Source organism: Anabrus simplex, chromosome 6, assembly GCF_040414725.1.
Source record: "Anabrus simplex isolate iqAnaSimp1 chromosome 6, ASM4041472v1, whole genome shotgun sequence".
NCBI classification, from domain to species: Eukaryota; Metazoa; Arthropoda; class Insecta; order Orthoptera; family Tettigoniidae; genus Anabrus; species Anabrus simplex.
The window spans coordinates 212,383,326-212,399,594 of record NC_090270.1 but is presented as its reverse complement, the minus strand read 5'-3'; the positions used below and the strand labels follow the sequence as shown (position 1 = coordinate 212,399,594).

General features: G+C 35.2%; 1 protein-coding gene across 1 annotated transcript in view; it reads right to left on the bottom strand.

The window, feature by feature from the left end:
- The window catches only part of LOC136876327 (carcinine transporter), a 309,979-nt gene that overhangs the window by 5,686 nt on the left and 288,024 nt on the right, over positions 1-16,269 (bottom strand). Inside the window, exons 6-11 of the mRNA XM_067150177.2 lie at positions 15,764-15,923; positions 11,876-12,011; positions 10,286-10,493; positions 6,496-6,627; positions 4,669-4,850; positions 2,977-3,149 (exon numbers count right to left, since the gene is read on the bottom strand). Coding sequence (XP_067006278.2) covers positions 2,977-3,149; positions 4,669-4,850; positions 6,496-6,627; positions 10,286-10,493; positions 11,876-12,011; positions 15,764-15,923 — 991 coding nt within the window. The remainder of the gene's footprint in view (positions 1-2,976; positions 3,150-4,668; positions 4,851-6,495; positions 6,628-10,285; positions 10,494-11,875; positions 12,012-15,763; positions 15,924-16,269) is intronic.

Here is a 16,269-nt window from a genome sequence, read left to right as displayed (position 1 = left end):
GTGGCCTGATTATTTTGCTGCGTCTTAATTCAGTTAAAAGAATAGGGGTGTGAATTAACCACGACCTTAAGCGGGCATGCAATTGTAGATACAAATGAATATTATAATATTTTAAATTTACATATGTATAGACTGTGCTATATGCACCAGTACCTTTCACTATTTCCAAAATTATGATAAATTCTCGTACATATCACTCTGAAGATAACTAGCACTGCAGTATTTCACACCAAACCACATGCAATGCATACTGTTACAGAATGAAACAGCAGCTAATTTCAACTTAAAACCATTAAGTAATATGTTTTCTGGTTCCTAAAAACGCAGAAAGATGACATCATCCTAGTGCTCCTGCAGTAAATATTGTAACAATTATGTGTTCGCTCGAAAGCACAGGAAGCGTGAAGAGTGGACAGGTATGTAGTACATATCAGAAGGCGATGGTCTGACAAACAAGGCATACATACAGGATTTAGAATTAAATTTCCTATATATATGCTCATGTTTTTTCTTTGTAATTCTAATGAAGAAGCTGCGAGTAAATGTAAGTAATGGAACATCATTTCAAATGATGTTAGAGTTACTGAGCCCAAGAAATTTTTCCACATAAGAGGTTTCTTTAATGTGCTGATAAAACTACTTTCATGAGCCTCTTGCACTTAAACACTCAAATATCAACTGACTGCACTAGATTTTGATCCTACAATCAACTATGCAATGCAACCAGTGTCCAATAAAGTGATATACTATGATTTTGGAGAAATTACTTTCAAGAAGTAAAGCATAAAATATTTTTAACTGAGTTGCAGTGACGTCCAAATAAGTGTTAGGGTTTGTTTTTTGAAAGTTATTTCTTCAAACTTTCTGAACTGTTCTTCCAACAAAAGGGTTTGTAATGCAGCGTAATTCTTCAAACTGAATATGAGGAAGATTTATTCAGTAAATTACCTGACCATATATATTTTGTATTTAAAGAGGATGTTGCCCCTTCAGACTTCTTCAGATTATTTAACAAAGTTATCAGTAACAGAGATATCAGTTGTAGCTTTAAACACTTCAGATTCATGCATGGTCATTTACCCAAAACTTTCTTATATCATTTCTTTTGTTGAACAATAATTTTCAACTGATCTATAAAGTGCTGTGACCTAACTCATTGAATTCAATCTCTTCAGTTCTGAATGTTAATGAAATTATCAATAACTTCGTATCTCAGAAATCATGTTATGAAGTTTGGTTCTGTTAGTGTTCAACGTATATATAAGCTTAATCTAAGACTGACTGGATTAACAGATAAAAGTACAGTTTATCCATATTGGCACTGAATTCCCATCCTCTTCAAATGCCAACAAGCAGACCAAGCAGTACCCACACTGCTTGAAAGGTATGGTAACGGATCTGATGTTGAACACTACATTATATAGTTAATTGAAATAGAAATTGAAAAAGTATTGGATGGCTGATCTAAATGTTTAATTTTCTTAACCCATTTGCATCCTATTTAAATATCGTAGCAGTTCACTGAGAAAACACATTTAAATCCTGCACTATGGCATACACTGTGAGGATATGGGCCACGATGAAGTCGGCATCTCAAAAACACACTGAGGAGTCTTACCCTTTCAGGAGTTAAAGGCCCGTAGATCTTCAATGACATATCCACAGCCAACATAAAACTACGGCCTCTCAGGAGGTCACGTGGTCTCGCCGTAGACTTGCCCACCGCCATCATTTGTATCACTTTCTGCGTCATCAGCACTACTACACGCATTACTCTAACTCAAAATAAGACCTTCAGGGTCTATTTCATTGTCACAAACATCAACATCACTGTCTTCATAATCACTCTCTAAAACACTATCTATTAGCTTTCGTATTGATCTTCATCAACACCAATACATCTGCTTGATGCCATGATTGCAACTGACATGAGCAAAATAATATGAACAAAGATTCTTTTATCTCTTGTTCCAGAAGTGTGTGATAACCTGGAGCACGGGAAATAACCGAAGCCACATGTCTAAACTTCAGCTCAGATGCATACAAGTGGCATCTGTGAGTTAGTAAGTGAACTATATGTACTGATATACAGCAGTGCATCGCCGCTAGCTGAGCTCGTCATTGGATTCATATGCTATGAATAACTTTTGCAAGCTAGGGTCGTCAAATGATGTGATTGGGTTAATAATGTATAGTATATTGGTGACACTTATTTTCTAGCGTTACAAAGATCTAAGCAGGTCATCTTCCATCTTTGTATAATAATACTTCTATTATGGTATAGATTGTGGAAAGAAAGTGTTCGTTAACATTTGGTCAGAAATAGCGTGAACTGGGTGTATGAATGTAAGAGGGTTGGACATACTGATAAATAATTTGAAAAAATAATTCTATATCTCATTCCATTATAATTTTTTTCAGCTACTGAAGTTAGCCAATCAATTTGCTTCATGGGCAAATTCAAATGGGCTTTGCAAGGGAGTGTTGCTAAATCTGCATGTGGCTTAAGACTGACTTGAGCGCCTTGCCGAGAAACCAGCATTAAACACAGAAAATTGCCATGGGTTTCAGTCAGTGTCGATGTAGCGTACTTGCTACGGTGTGATCCTGTCAACTCAGAGGTCTGTGTTCAAATATCTCCTTGACAAAGTTGCTTTTCTTCGATTAGTGCTCTCAAACTGGTCTTAAGCCACATGTAGATTTAGCAATCCCACGTCTCAAAGCCTATTTGAATTCCCCCATGAAGTGATCCGACTGGCTAACTTCAGGAGCTGATAAAATGAGAATGGCGAAGGATATCAAATTATTTTTTTCAAATTGTTTAACAGTATGACAACACTCTAAAATTCATACCTGGTTCACATTGTTTCTGACCATCCTGTATGTATTGTTTGACAATTTGTCTATTAGTGCTCTTGTTTTCTTAAGCTCAACACATTCCTAAAGAGTTACATATTGAAGTACGTGTAGAAATACCTTTTTCTTGTTGGGCAACTTAGCAGTTGGAAGTCAGCTCCAAAGGCCTCTCCCTCTTCTAATGTTTGTGGTAAGTGGATGTTTAAAGTTTCAGGTAAGAAGATTGATGCTAAGGCTCCTGCTACCGACAGTGCCCCCATGATGATCAGTGGAAGAACTCTGTTATAAACAGCCTGGAAATGTGAATGCATAATTGTAATCAGTTTATGTGTGCTCTTGTCATAAGATGACATATTTAAGAATTCCTTTCATGTTCATGAAAGAAGACACTAATGATTGATTTCAATAACTGATCTAAACAGTTCAGACTACCTACTTAAAAAAAAAAAAAGCATAGGCTGTGATTCCTGTCAAGACTCTCTTGTAATTACATTTGTGTCTGTTAGAACACTTAGGAATTTGAATTATTTTAAGTTCCTGCCTAGCAGATGTCTCTAAAGATTACTAAATCACCATCAAAGAGCTCTGTGCATTTCTCTTGTGTGTTGGTTGCAACTTTCCTGATGCAACAGTCAGTACGCTTGTCCAGAGAGTGGGGAATGCGTATTTACATTCCGAGGGCAATAACATTTTCAATGGTCAGACTGAGTGTATCATACAGTAAAGGTGCTGGCTTTCTGAGTTCAAGTTTGTGGGTTTGACTTGACTCAGTACGGTGGCATTTGAAGGGGCTCAAGTATGTTGGTCTTGTGTTAGTAGATTTACTGTCATCTGAAAGAACTCCTTGCAGGACAAAATTCTGGCACCTTGGCATCCCTTAAAACCCCAAAAGTAGTTAGTGGGATGCAAAACATTACAATATTTTTAAATTTTCCATTATCTATATAGGCTACAGCCTCTCCTGGCTTGTAGTACACACTTTCTTGCTGTGAGGAATAAAAGCCAGTAACACATGTAAATACAGTAAATATGCTGAATCCAAGTATGACCTAGACAGATATCAGTTTTCTGTTAACCTACAATGTGTTTGCCGTTTGCTTGCCGAACATACCTTTCTTTTTTGTAATATCTGAAGCCATCTCTTTTCAGTTTTGACTCAGTCAATTTATAACTGTTAGATTCTTTAGTTTGCTGAAACTAATTTGGAGTAATACATTTTTAAACTACCTGAAAAAGGAAGCACATGGTAACAGTATTATAGTTGAAAAATAATTCTATTTTAATTAAGTTGTTTCTTTATTGATTACATCGTATATCATGCAAGTGACATTTTCATGGTTTTATGTTTTTTATTCCTCGTTTCTCCATCAGTATACTCTATAGACATACAGCAATTTCTATTATGTAATCCTGGTATACAGCTCAAATAAATGAACATCCAAATTTTAACAAAATGTTCCATAAGATATTGAAAATATGTTATTGTTTTTACGTTCCACTAACTACTTTTTTAAAGTTTTCTGGAGATGCTGAGGTGCCAGAATGTTGTTCTGCAGGAGTTCTTTTACATGTCAGTAAATTTATCGACATAAGGTTGACGTATTTGAGCACCTTCAAATACCACCGGACTGAGCCAGGATCGAACCTGCCATGTTGGGGTCAGAAGGCCAGCACCTCAACCGTCTCAGCCACTCAGCTTAGCATAAGATATTTTACTAACTTCATAATAATTCCAACAATTAAAAATGAATTAAGCAATTAAAGTTAGTTCTTCATGGAATATCATTTGAAAATTTAAAATAAAAATCTTACCAAGTAAACTATGTATGGAAATGCTAGAAGACCTATTCCAGCGATGAACGAAGCAATCCCCATAGCTTGACTTCTTAGCACAGTTGGAAGCAACTCTCCAACAAAGACATAGAAAACAGCAAATGATGCAGCAATTCCAAACTTTCCAATCATGGCTAAAGATACTGTCACCCATATAGCTTCTGTAAAAATTGAATACATGTTTTTAATTTCTTTTTTACGCTATATAATTATAATATTCCAGCAGGGTACACTAAAGGAACTGATACCTATTCAGCCATAAGAAAAGGGTATAAAAAATCAAAAGTCCTTTCAGTCAGCGAAAATTATTGTAAAATGGACCTACTGTAAATAGGTGAAATTTTGACATTTCAATTTTAGATTGGTAAAATATAGAAACTTTCCTTCTGGTTTGTCTATGTATTTATTGCAATATTCAGAGCAAGTCAGTCAAGTATAAGGCAGAAAGGGTAGTTTATTTTAGTCATTGCAAAATTATTCTGTCAGAGATATGTTAATCAGTTTGATCCAGTTCATTTCAATAATAACAATAACAATAACAATAACAACAACAACAACAACAATAATAATAATAATAATAATAATAATAATAATAATAATAATAATAATAATAATAATAATAATAATAATAATAATAATAATAATAATAATAATAATAATAATAATAATAATAAAAATAATAATATGTCAATGTTTGATATACTGTTCTTTAGTTCTTGTGAAGAGGCAAAGACACAGGCTGGGTTGGTATCTGGACTTCTATATAAGGAGAAAGCTTTGTGCCCTGCTAACTAATTTTATTGTATTTGGAGACACCAACATGCCATATACTCATTCCACAGTAGTTCTTTTATGTGCTGGTACATCTACATGCATGAGGCTGGAGTAATCTTCACTGATATGAGCTGGGATTGAACTCATACAAATTTGACTAAAAAAACCAGTGCTCTACCATATGAGACACTGTCAAGTTTTATAATTAAAATTGATATTCATGATAACTGATTACATATGTCGTCCCATGTTACTTCCCTTCAATTCTCATTAGATTTATACCTCTTTGTATAATTAATCAGGCATTTAAACATTTCAGTGGCATTATTATAACTTCCAAAACTCAAGAAAGCCAGGCTTGGCAAGTTTGTTGGTGTCTTTCTTTCCAGAGTTACTTGTGCTCCTTAGCTCTTCCAAGTAAACTTTTCCTCAGTTCTTAACAATACTTTGGAGATGTGGAGATCGTCCTTCATCTTTTATGTTTTTATGTTAGTCCTTGGCTCTTCTTTCTGAAACTCCCTCATGGTATCTTCAATGGCATTGAAAAGGTGGGGGTGGGAATAAGGGGTATACATCCCCCCATGAGGTGCTTGTACATTATTTTATTATTTTTATGAAGGTAAAATAATAACAACATTCATTGCAAAAACATCAATTTAAAATGTGTATTATTATTATTATTATTATTATTATTATTATTATTATTATTATTATTATTATTATTATCATCACACAAGGAAAAGTTGTATCTATACCACTGGGTATCTTAATATGTGTTCCAATCTCTTTACATATGACTTCATCAATTATTTCTTCCTAAAATGACTAGTATTATAAGTTAATATTGTAGTCCATATGTTACAGAACAAATATACAGATGATCTACTGAAAGATTCAACACACTTTGACCTAGTTTTATTCTTTAAATAGTTGTTAAATAACGATACTACTAAATTCATGGTATTAAAAAAAACTATTGAGGATGAACCTAGCACCATATTTCTTTTGCAAATTAAGTAATTTTTTCCTTACCTTCTGGCACAAACATACAGGACACACAGGCCATGCCTCCAAGCAACATAGTTAGGCACAGCACCCAACGACGTCCCCAGCGATCCATGGCATACCATGTAATGATGTAGCTAGGAATCTCCACTGCTCCACCTGTAAAAGAAAATATTGTCAGAGAAGTCATTGGTTCATGCAGTTGTCATTACATTCTTAGAGGATGGTTCATAACCTATTGTGAACTGAACTGAACAGAGCCAGAATTTCATCCAGTTGATGTAGGTTTTGGCAGTATTGTGCAGTCTTAGTGACATCCAAATATAATCAAGTGGAACCTTACAAAATGTGTTTTTAATAAAGAAAAGTTCATTTGAATCATTTTCTTTTCTCATGGTGTCTCTTTATCAACAGATGATGTTGATGTTTATTGTTTAAAGGGGCCTAACATCTAGGTCATCAGCATATAATGGTAGGTGATGAAGTGCAATGATATGATTAGATTACAAAATTCCAAAATCCAGCCACTAGGTAACTTGAATTCAAAAAGATGATGAAAAATGATTATGGACTTAAAACAATCAGTGGATCCGATCCGCAATGCCTCGCTTTCCTATAAAATAACTTAAAACAATGGTATAAATGGAACAAGGGATTGCTTTCAAAGCAAAAATTGAAGACCTCGTGGGAAAATAGTGATAACCCTCAAATTTTAAAATTTTTGGTTTGTTGTAGTACGGTAAACAGTTCCATCCAACATGAAGTTTCATTTTTTTAAATCAAGAAGATAGTCAATTTAATGAGAGATGGCAGCACAATTGAGCTTCATTTTTATAACAAGCCACATGTCTCTGCAGTAAACAATGACAATCCACATTTCCAAGATGGTGGATCATGTTTCTGAAAATGTGCTTTCTGCCAAAGAAAATGTCATTTATGGTACAGAAAACAATGAAGTTGAACTTGAGGAGTTTATGGACGGAGATGATAGTTTAAAGGATCTGAATTATATTGAAACGCAGGAATATGATGGAAGTCCATCTGGAAGTAGTGAACAAGTATTTACATTTTCCAGATGGCTAGCAGCTTTGTTTACCATGTGGTTTAGAATGTTGGTTGCAGCTATTTACATGCTGTGATATAAAATACCTTTTGCAAAAGTATTAGCATTAGTATTCATTATTATTATCATCAAATCATGCTAACACATGTTATTAACTATTGCCATTATACTGAAATTTTACAAACATAACTGCTCTTTACACATTCTTTATGCGACTATGTGGGTTATAACTTTTTACACTTGTTGATGTATCGGTATTATGCAGGTTACAATAATTAATTTACCTGTTATTTTCTTTAAAATAATTGGGTATATGAATCATGTGAATTTTTTTAAAAAGTCCAGAAATCTGTTTAACATGCCAGGGTGGGTAGCTTAGGCGGCAGAGCGCTAGCTTTCTGACCTCAACTTAGCGGGTTCGATCTAGGCTCAGTGCAGTGGTACTTGAAGTTGCTCAGATACGTCAGCTTCATGTCGGTAGATTTACTGGCATGTTAAAGAACTCCTGCGGGACAAAATTTCAGCATCTCAGTGTATCCGAAAACTGTAAAAGTAGTTAGTGATATGTAAAAGCAATAACATTATATTAAATTATTTTTCTTTAACTTAGCTTGTTTTATTAAACATAAGTCCTAGGGCTGTTTTTAGTTTGTTCTTCAAAATCCTCTTCTCTTTTCTGTCTTTGATTTGTTGCTGAGTTATACCCAATTCTTCCAAATCATCCTGAACTTCTTTGAACCAATTATTATTGATTTTTTAAATTATAATATTATATAATATTACATTATATTATGTTACTGAATTGTTTCTTTCTCTACCTATTTTGGATATTTCATAGAGATGTTTTCTTGTATTGTTAACTGTTCGCTACTCTATCCACATTGCATGTAAATAATTATAACCCTCAAATTGATAGGCACATTCAGTGTTTAATATACACTAATTTCCTATAATACTGGTTACTTATGCATTTTTTTCTCCAGGATTTTATAAAGAAGGACTACATGTACCCCTGTTATGAGTAATATGTTTCAAAGATCGAAAATGTTAGCAGTAAATATTTTGTGAAAATTAATTTCATTATATTTCAGAACTTACAAAATGAGCCTTATCACTATTCCCCCCAGGTCTTCAGTTATGTATCAATGATGCATGTTGTGCAAAGGGGTCTGAAATCCAGGTCACTGGCCCCTCATAATGGTACTGATTACTGGTAAAATAGACCCATGGTGTTCCTCATTCATCTGCATTCCCTGATTGGGATGCATAAACCTGTATAAAATCCTTGATTCCACTCTCAAGTCCAAGTCTAACTTTAATTATCCTGTCACTGATCTGGTCAATTTTGTTCACATATTGCGTTAAGTCTTCTCTCAATATAACACCAACGCCATTTGTTGCCATCTTTCTTCCACTCCAATATAATCTATACCCTTTCTTCAATTCTTTTTGACCTTTCCCCTTCCATTTTGTCTCACTCATTCCCATCATTGCTATGTCTTTCTTCTCCATATACTCTGTCAGTTCTTCTACCTTGCCATTCAAAGTCATGACATTGATGATGCCAATTCTTGTGATGTCTGGTAGCTTACTTCTCACAGTTCACCCAGAGCACCAGGAACTGGTCACTTCAGGGTGACGCCCTAGCATTTTCCGAGGCCTCGATTCACTTGCACTCATTTTTTAGGCTGTTTGTACGATGGGTTTGCCACTCCCAAAGGCATTTCATTACCTTCTGCCAGGTTCAAATTAGGCTGCCCCTAACATGAAATCAGATGCCTTTTGTAGCCGCTCCTCTGGAGTACAGACGCTATGGATTTGCCCCTTCTGCCATCTCCACTGTACCAAAGTCCATCTTCTCCACTGTAGATGCCATTGAGGTCTTCACCCATAACCCAGGGCAAGGGCCTTCCATATTTATGACCCCTGGAGAGAGGGTGTCCCAGTATTTTAAAGCCCCCAGAAATTGAGCTACCTGTTGGTCTGTGGGTTGTATTGGGTATTTCAACTAGCCCTATGTACTGTAGGACCCCCTATCTGCCACCTGGGGACTCGCTCTGTAGGGGTCAGGTCCCCCTGGTTACTTTTTAGAAGTTAATCCCACCCACAAAGGCTGAGGTTATTTGCAGAGGGAGTTCTTTTACACACTGGAATTTCTACTGACATGAGGTTGACTTATCTGAGCGCGTTCAAATACTACTGGACTAAGCCAGGATTGAACCTACCATCTTTGTCTCAGAAAATGATGATGATAATGATGATGATGATCTGAGCTACTCAACCAGGCCTATAATAATGAGTAGGGGGACTAGTTCAGTGGGAAGATTTACTGAACCAGCATATTTATTTTGACCTAATAACCTTGAAAACCAATTGATAAGAATGCAGTAGTAGAAGCACATTTTACCAACAGTGCATTAAAATCAATAATAATAATAATAATAATAATAATAATAATAATAATAATAATAATAATAATAATAATAATAATAATAATAATAATAATAATAATAATAATAATAATAATAATAATAATAATAATAATAATAATAATAATAATAATAATAATAATAATAATAATAATAATAATAATAACTCCTAATCAATCAATCAATCAATCAATCAATCAATCAATCAATCAATCAATCAATCAATCAATCAATCAATCAATCAATCAATCAATCAATCAATCAATCAATCAATCAATCAGCAACACTTCTAGAGACAACAATATATAGAATGGAATTTTCTTACCTATAAAGAATGCCAGATAGTCGCTGACGCCCAGATTTGTCGTGTTGTAGGAGAGTCCATTATATACCACAGCATTGGCAACCCAGTCAAATGCCAGTATGAAAAATTTCTTTCTTATGTTTGGATGCCGTAGGATATCCATAGGAGTGGCATTTACTGGTTCATCTTTTCGACATGCTCCATTTGTTAATGTCTTCTGATTCTCTAGCTGTAGAACATAATTTGAATTAACCTACCATTAAATTGCATACAATTGAAGATTTAACATCCTGAATAGGTATGAGCTAAAAGGAAGTTTTTAAAGATATTAATCCATGAATGTAGTGACTAATTTTATTTGATAGACAATAGTGATTTATTTTACTACCTGATTCACTAATAGAATAAGTCATTACTTTTATCTTGTTAAAATATGATAAAATTTAAAGAGAGTCTCCAAGGATATAATTATGTTGTTTGGGGGTAGCTTAGCAGCTAGTTAGTTCATAATTGAACATATTTCCTAGGAGGTTCTGATATGAAGATAAATGCTTCAGAAAGTATATTCGTTTGATAAAAATGTCATTTATCACTAACAGAAAGTTAAGACTTCAACTGTATTTATTTTTTGCACTTTTTTTTTTACAATCTGCTTTATGTCGCACCAACACAGATGGGTCTTATGGTGACGTATGGGATAGGAAAGGGCTAGGAGTGGGAAGAAAGTGGCTGTGGCCTTATTCGTCGACTAATGTCATTCATCTCATCTCTCCCCTGACAGCTCGAAGCATACCACATAGTTGTGCATCTCATCTCCTTACTTCCAAGTCTTTTCCAGCCCACTACTCCTTTTTTGAAAATCACCCAGAACAAATCGTGCTGCTTTCCTTTGGATCTTCTCCAGTTCTCGTATCAAGTAATCCGGCTGCGAGTCGCATACACTGGAACCATACCCTAACTGGGGTCTTACCAGAGACTTATATGCCCTCTCCTTTACATCCTTACTGCAACCCCTGAATACTCTCATAACCATGTGAAGAGATCTTTAACCTTTCTTAACAACCTTGTTAATATGATTACCCTAAAGAAGATCATTCCTTATATTAACACCTAGGTACTTACCATTTAGCAAGGAATTTCAAGTTTCAAAAGAAAGTCCAGATACTATTATTACTGTAGATGAATGCAAATCAGCTTTATGCCGTGGGTCGTTTAATGATGATGATGTTACACTTTATTTTCACTGTATAGGTAGTGACTATACAAGCAATATTGCCATAAGGCTATGTGAGGAATGATAACTTTTTTTTATTACTATATTCTTTACATCGCACCAACGCAGATAGGTCTTATGGCGATGATGCGAAAGGAAAGGTTTAGGAATGGGAAGGAAGCGGCCGTGGCCATAATTAAGGTACAGCCTGAGCATTTGCCTGGGGTGAAAATGGGAAACCACAGAAAACCACCTTCAAGGCTGCCGACAATGGGGTTCGAACCCACTATCTCCCAATGCAAGCTCACAGCTGCGCGCCCCTAAATGCTTGGCAGAATGTTAACAATTCTCTCATATTTATGTATATTAAATTTTTAACAACACACTGTATACTGTACCTCTAGTTTACGAAGGAAATTTTTAGGCACCTTCTTCCCATTTACTCTGGCCATTGTTTGTACAATTTCTTCTGCCTCATCTATCCTATTCTTGCTTAGGAGCCAGCGAGGTGATTCAGGAATGATCCAGTAATAGCTGTAGAATGATCAAGTTGTTAAACTTTCAAGGGAATGAAATTCATAGCCTAATTCATGCAGATACATAATATTTTAATATTATCACCAAAAGAAAGATACAAAGTTGAAGGAAAGCAGTCTATTGAAATAAACTACAGTCTGAGGATTGTTATCTGTAATGGATTACAATTTAAAATTTTATTTCAACTTCTGTTGGGAATAGTGCTTATAAATGTTTAGTAGTACAGCTAGGGTGATCAGATGCAAAGAGATGAAAAAAAACAACAAAAAACAAAAGAGAGGACAATGCCTCCTCCCCACAAAAAAAAAAACAGGATAAAAATATCCTCCATTGACAGTCAGAATTTAGACATATATTCTAATTTTTATATACATAAATATAATTTAGCCATTTACATATTATACAGTAAACTGTTATCAAATTGTAACAATGTAAGTAATTTACATGCCTTGCTGGCACTTTTCTGAAGATTCAGTTCAGTTTTGGAATGTCTAACATATATTTATAAAAAGATATACATGTAAATTCCTTTGGATTATATTGCCCCATTAAGACGATTTTCACAGATTCTACTTTGAAACAGATCCTATTATCAGTCCATTGTACTGAAATCAATGAAAATAGTCTTTCTCAATTTACATTGTGCCCTGGTATAGAAACAATGTGTTCTACAAGTTTTAATAACTCTGAACAACAATCAACTGACTTACGTGAATTGAAACACTTTGACCATTTCTGACTATAAGATAACTTGTTAAATTAGGATTATTCAAGAATTGTTTGAAATTGCAGAACTGATAAAAATATTTCATATCATCAGTTTGAAAGGATTTAGACTTAGCTTGCAAATACAGAATACATTCTTCAACATCACAATCATCAAAACTGTATCAGTTTTCATTTAAAACAGGCTTCCTTCAAATTCAGATGATCTGTCACTTGTCACGTTGTAGATGTGGCACGTTAACATAGCACTGTTCTGACAGGGTATTGCTGAGAGAGAAGCATGCAATATACAGAGTGGTAAATAGCATCTATTACCGGTATCACAATACAAGACATGCTTAGAATAAGCACATGTACTATATCACTCATTCAGTGAATAACAAGAAAAGAAAAAAATTAAAGTTCTCAGGGGAAACACTTTTTGTTTTCAAACAATGCAAAACCACTGATTCACCAAATGTTGTCAAACCATTCTCTGTTATATAAAACAGCCTTTTAAATAATGGTTTTGGTAGAATTTTGTTTAATTAAAAATAATTTAATGAAGTAACTGCATTGGATTGTGATTGTAACAGATTTGTCCAACATTGACCAGGTATTATTTTCTTATGTGGATCAGTAAAAACCAAACCATGTACAACACATTTATGAATTGTTAGCTAGTGGAATTTAATATTTCTCTTTAACAGAAGCAGCTGTGTAAATTCACTGCCTATAATTCATTTACAAGATAATAATGTCCACAATAACCACAGAAAATGTATTATGCGTAAGACAAACTTATCTGGTTGAAGGCACTTTTATTAACAATATTCAGAATATTAACAAGATAACTCAAGTTATCTGGTTCTTACCAGTGACGTTTGTATTCTTGAATAATCTGGAAGTAAAATTTGGCTATTTCTTTAATATTATGACAAAATGATTTGTCTTGTTAGTGTCAAAAGGTAGACAGCATTAACCTTAGTTGGTTACTGCAAAAATGAATAACTTCTTCTTCTTCTTCTTCTTCTTCTTCTTCTTCTTCTTCTTCTTCTTCTTCTTCTTCTTCTTCTTCTTCTTCTTCTTCTTCTTCTTCTTCTTCTTCTTCTTAATCAGTTTATCCTCCAGGGTCAGTTTTTCCCTCTGACACAGCGAGAGATTCCACCTCTACCACCTCAAGGGCAGTGTCCTGGAGCTTCAGACTCTGGGTCGAGGGATACAACTGGGGAGGATGACCTGTACCTCTCCCAGGCAGCCTCACCTGCTATGCTGAACAGGGGCCTTGCGGGGGGGATGGGAAGATTGGAAGGGATAGACAAGGAAGAGGGAAGGAAGCGGCCATGGCCTTAAGTTAGGTACCATCCCCGCATTTGCCTGGAGGAGAAGTGGGAAACCACGGAAAACCACTTCCAGGATGGCTGAAGTGGGAATCGAACCCTCCTCTACTCAGTTGACCTCTCGAGGCTGAGTGGACCCTGTTCCAGCCCTCATACCATTTTTCAAATTTCGTGGCAGAGCCGGGAATCGAACCCGGGCCTCCGGGGGTGTCAGCTAATCACACTAACCACTACACCACAGAGGCGGACAATTTAAAAACTGAAAAAGAAAATGGACTTAAGCGGTTTTCCCCCAGGATGAGTGATATATCCATAATAACATTTTTATTATCAATATGATATCGATGATGCTGTCTTGTAATGAAGAATACTTGTAAAAATGAAATAGTAAAACGGATTACCCCAAAATAAGCAAGTCACTAAAAAGAGGATGACATTTCAGGTTTTTAACACAGTGGACCCCAGGCAATGGTCTAAAAAGCAGAACATGTACTGATAAAAGAGGACATCTGGTCACCTACTAAATACAGCTCCTGCTTGCTGACAAAATACTGTAATTTTGAAAAAACAAAGTTCAAAACAGTATCCTTACTTTGCCTTTTGTGGGTTTCTCTGGCCTTAATGAAAGATTCTGGATTCTCTAGGTGCTCTTTACATCCAGAGTTAAATACGAACTTATTGCCTTTTGTGTGTTTCTCTGGCCTTAATGAAAGATTCTGGATTCTATTAGTGCTCTTTACATCCAGATTTAAATAAGAACTTATTGCCTTTTGTGGATTTCTCTGGCCTTAATGAAAGATTCTGGATTCTCTAGGTGCTCTTTACATCCAGAGTTAAATAAGAACTTATTGCCTTTTGTGGATTTCTCTGGCCTTAATGAAAGATTCTGGATTCTATTGGTGCTCTTTACATCCAGAGTTAAATAAGAACTTATTGCCTTTTGTGGGTTTCTCTGGCCTTAATGAAAGATTCTGGATTCTCTAGGTGCTCTTTACATCCAGAGTTAAATAAGAACTTATTGCCTTTTGTGGATTTCTCTGGCCTTAATGAAAGATTCTGGATTCTATTGGTGCTCTTTACATCCAGAGTTAAATAAGAACTTATTGCCTTTTGTGGGTTTCTCTGGCCTTAATGAAAGATTCTGGATTCTCTAGGTGCTCTTTACATCCAAAGTTAAATAAGAACTTATTGCCTTTTGTGGATTTCTCTGACCTTAATGAAAGATTCTGGATTCTATTGGTGCTCTTTACATCCAGAGTTAAATAAGAACTTATTGCCTTTTGTGGGTTTCTCTGGCCTTAATGAAAGATTCTGGATTCTCTTGGTGCTCTTTACATCCAAAGTTAAATAAGAACTTATTGCCTTTTGTGGGTTTCTCTGGCCTTAATGAAAGATTCTGGATTATATTGGTGCTCTTTACATCCAGAGTTAAATAAGAACTTATTGCCTTTTGTGGGTTTCTCTGGCCTTAATGAAAGATTCTGGATTATATTGGTGTTCTCTACATCCAAAGTTAAATGAGAACTTATTGCCTTTTGTGGGATTCTCTGGCCTCAATAAAATATTCTGGATTCTCATGGTGCTCTTTACATACAAAATTAAATGAGAACTTATTGCCTTTTGTGGAATTCTCTGGCCTTAATATTCTGGATTCTCATGGGGCTCTTTACATACAAAATTAAATGCGAACTTACTGTTTCTTACCTGAAGAGTAATACAAATGGCACTGATGTTGCTAAGGAAAGAGTGAACCAGTCTCTCAGTAAGTATCCAAGCAGAGCAAGGAGAGACATGCCAAGTGCAAAGAACATGCAGATCACCATTCCAGCAAACGTACGATAACTTGGTCCCATAAGCTCCAGAGCTGAAAATGAGAACATAATGTTATGATCATTTGAATTGTTTATTGGGAAAAATAGCAATTGACACTTAAAAAATTTCAAGTCTAAAAATTTAAAAGTTCCTGCCAATTCAGTGAGGAGTTGCATATGTGTGCAGGATACCTTAAATCTTCATCTTTATCTTCATAAAAGGAGATTTTAATTTAAAGCATTTTAGTTTTTTTTTCAATAATGAAATTGACAGTGTGGTGATGAAGCCCTATGAGAGAAGTATTGCTTCCACTTGTATCCTGGACGTAGTCAAGGGGGAGGGGGGAGGGTTACTGGGGGTTAGAATCCTCCATGGGATTTGTACAAAAGAATATCAAC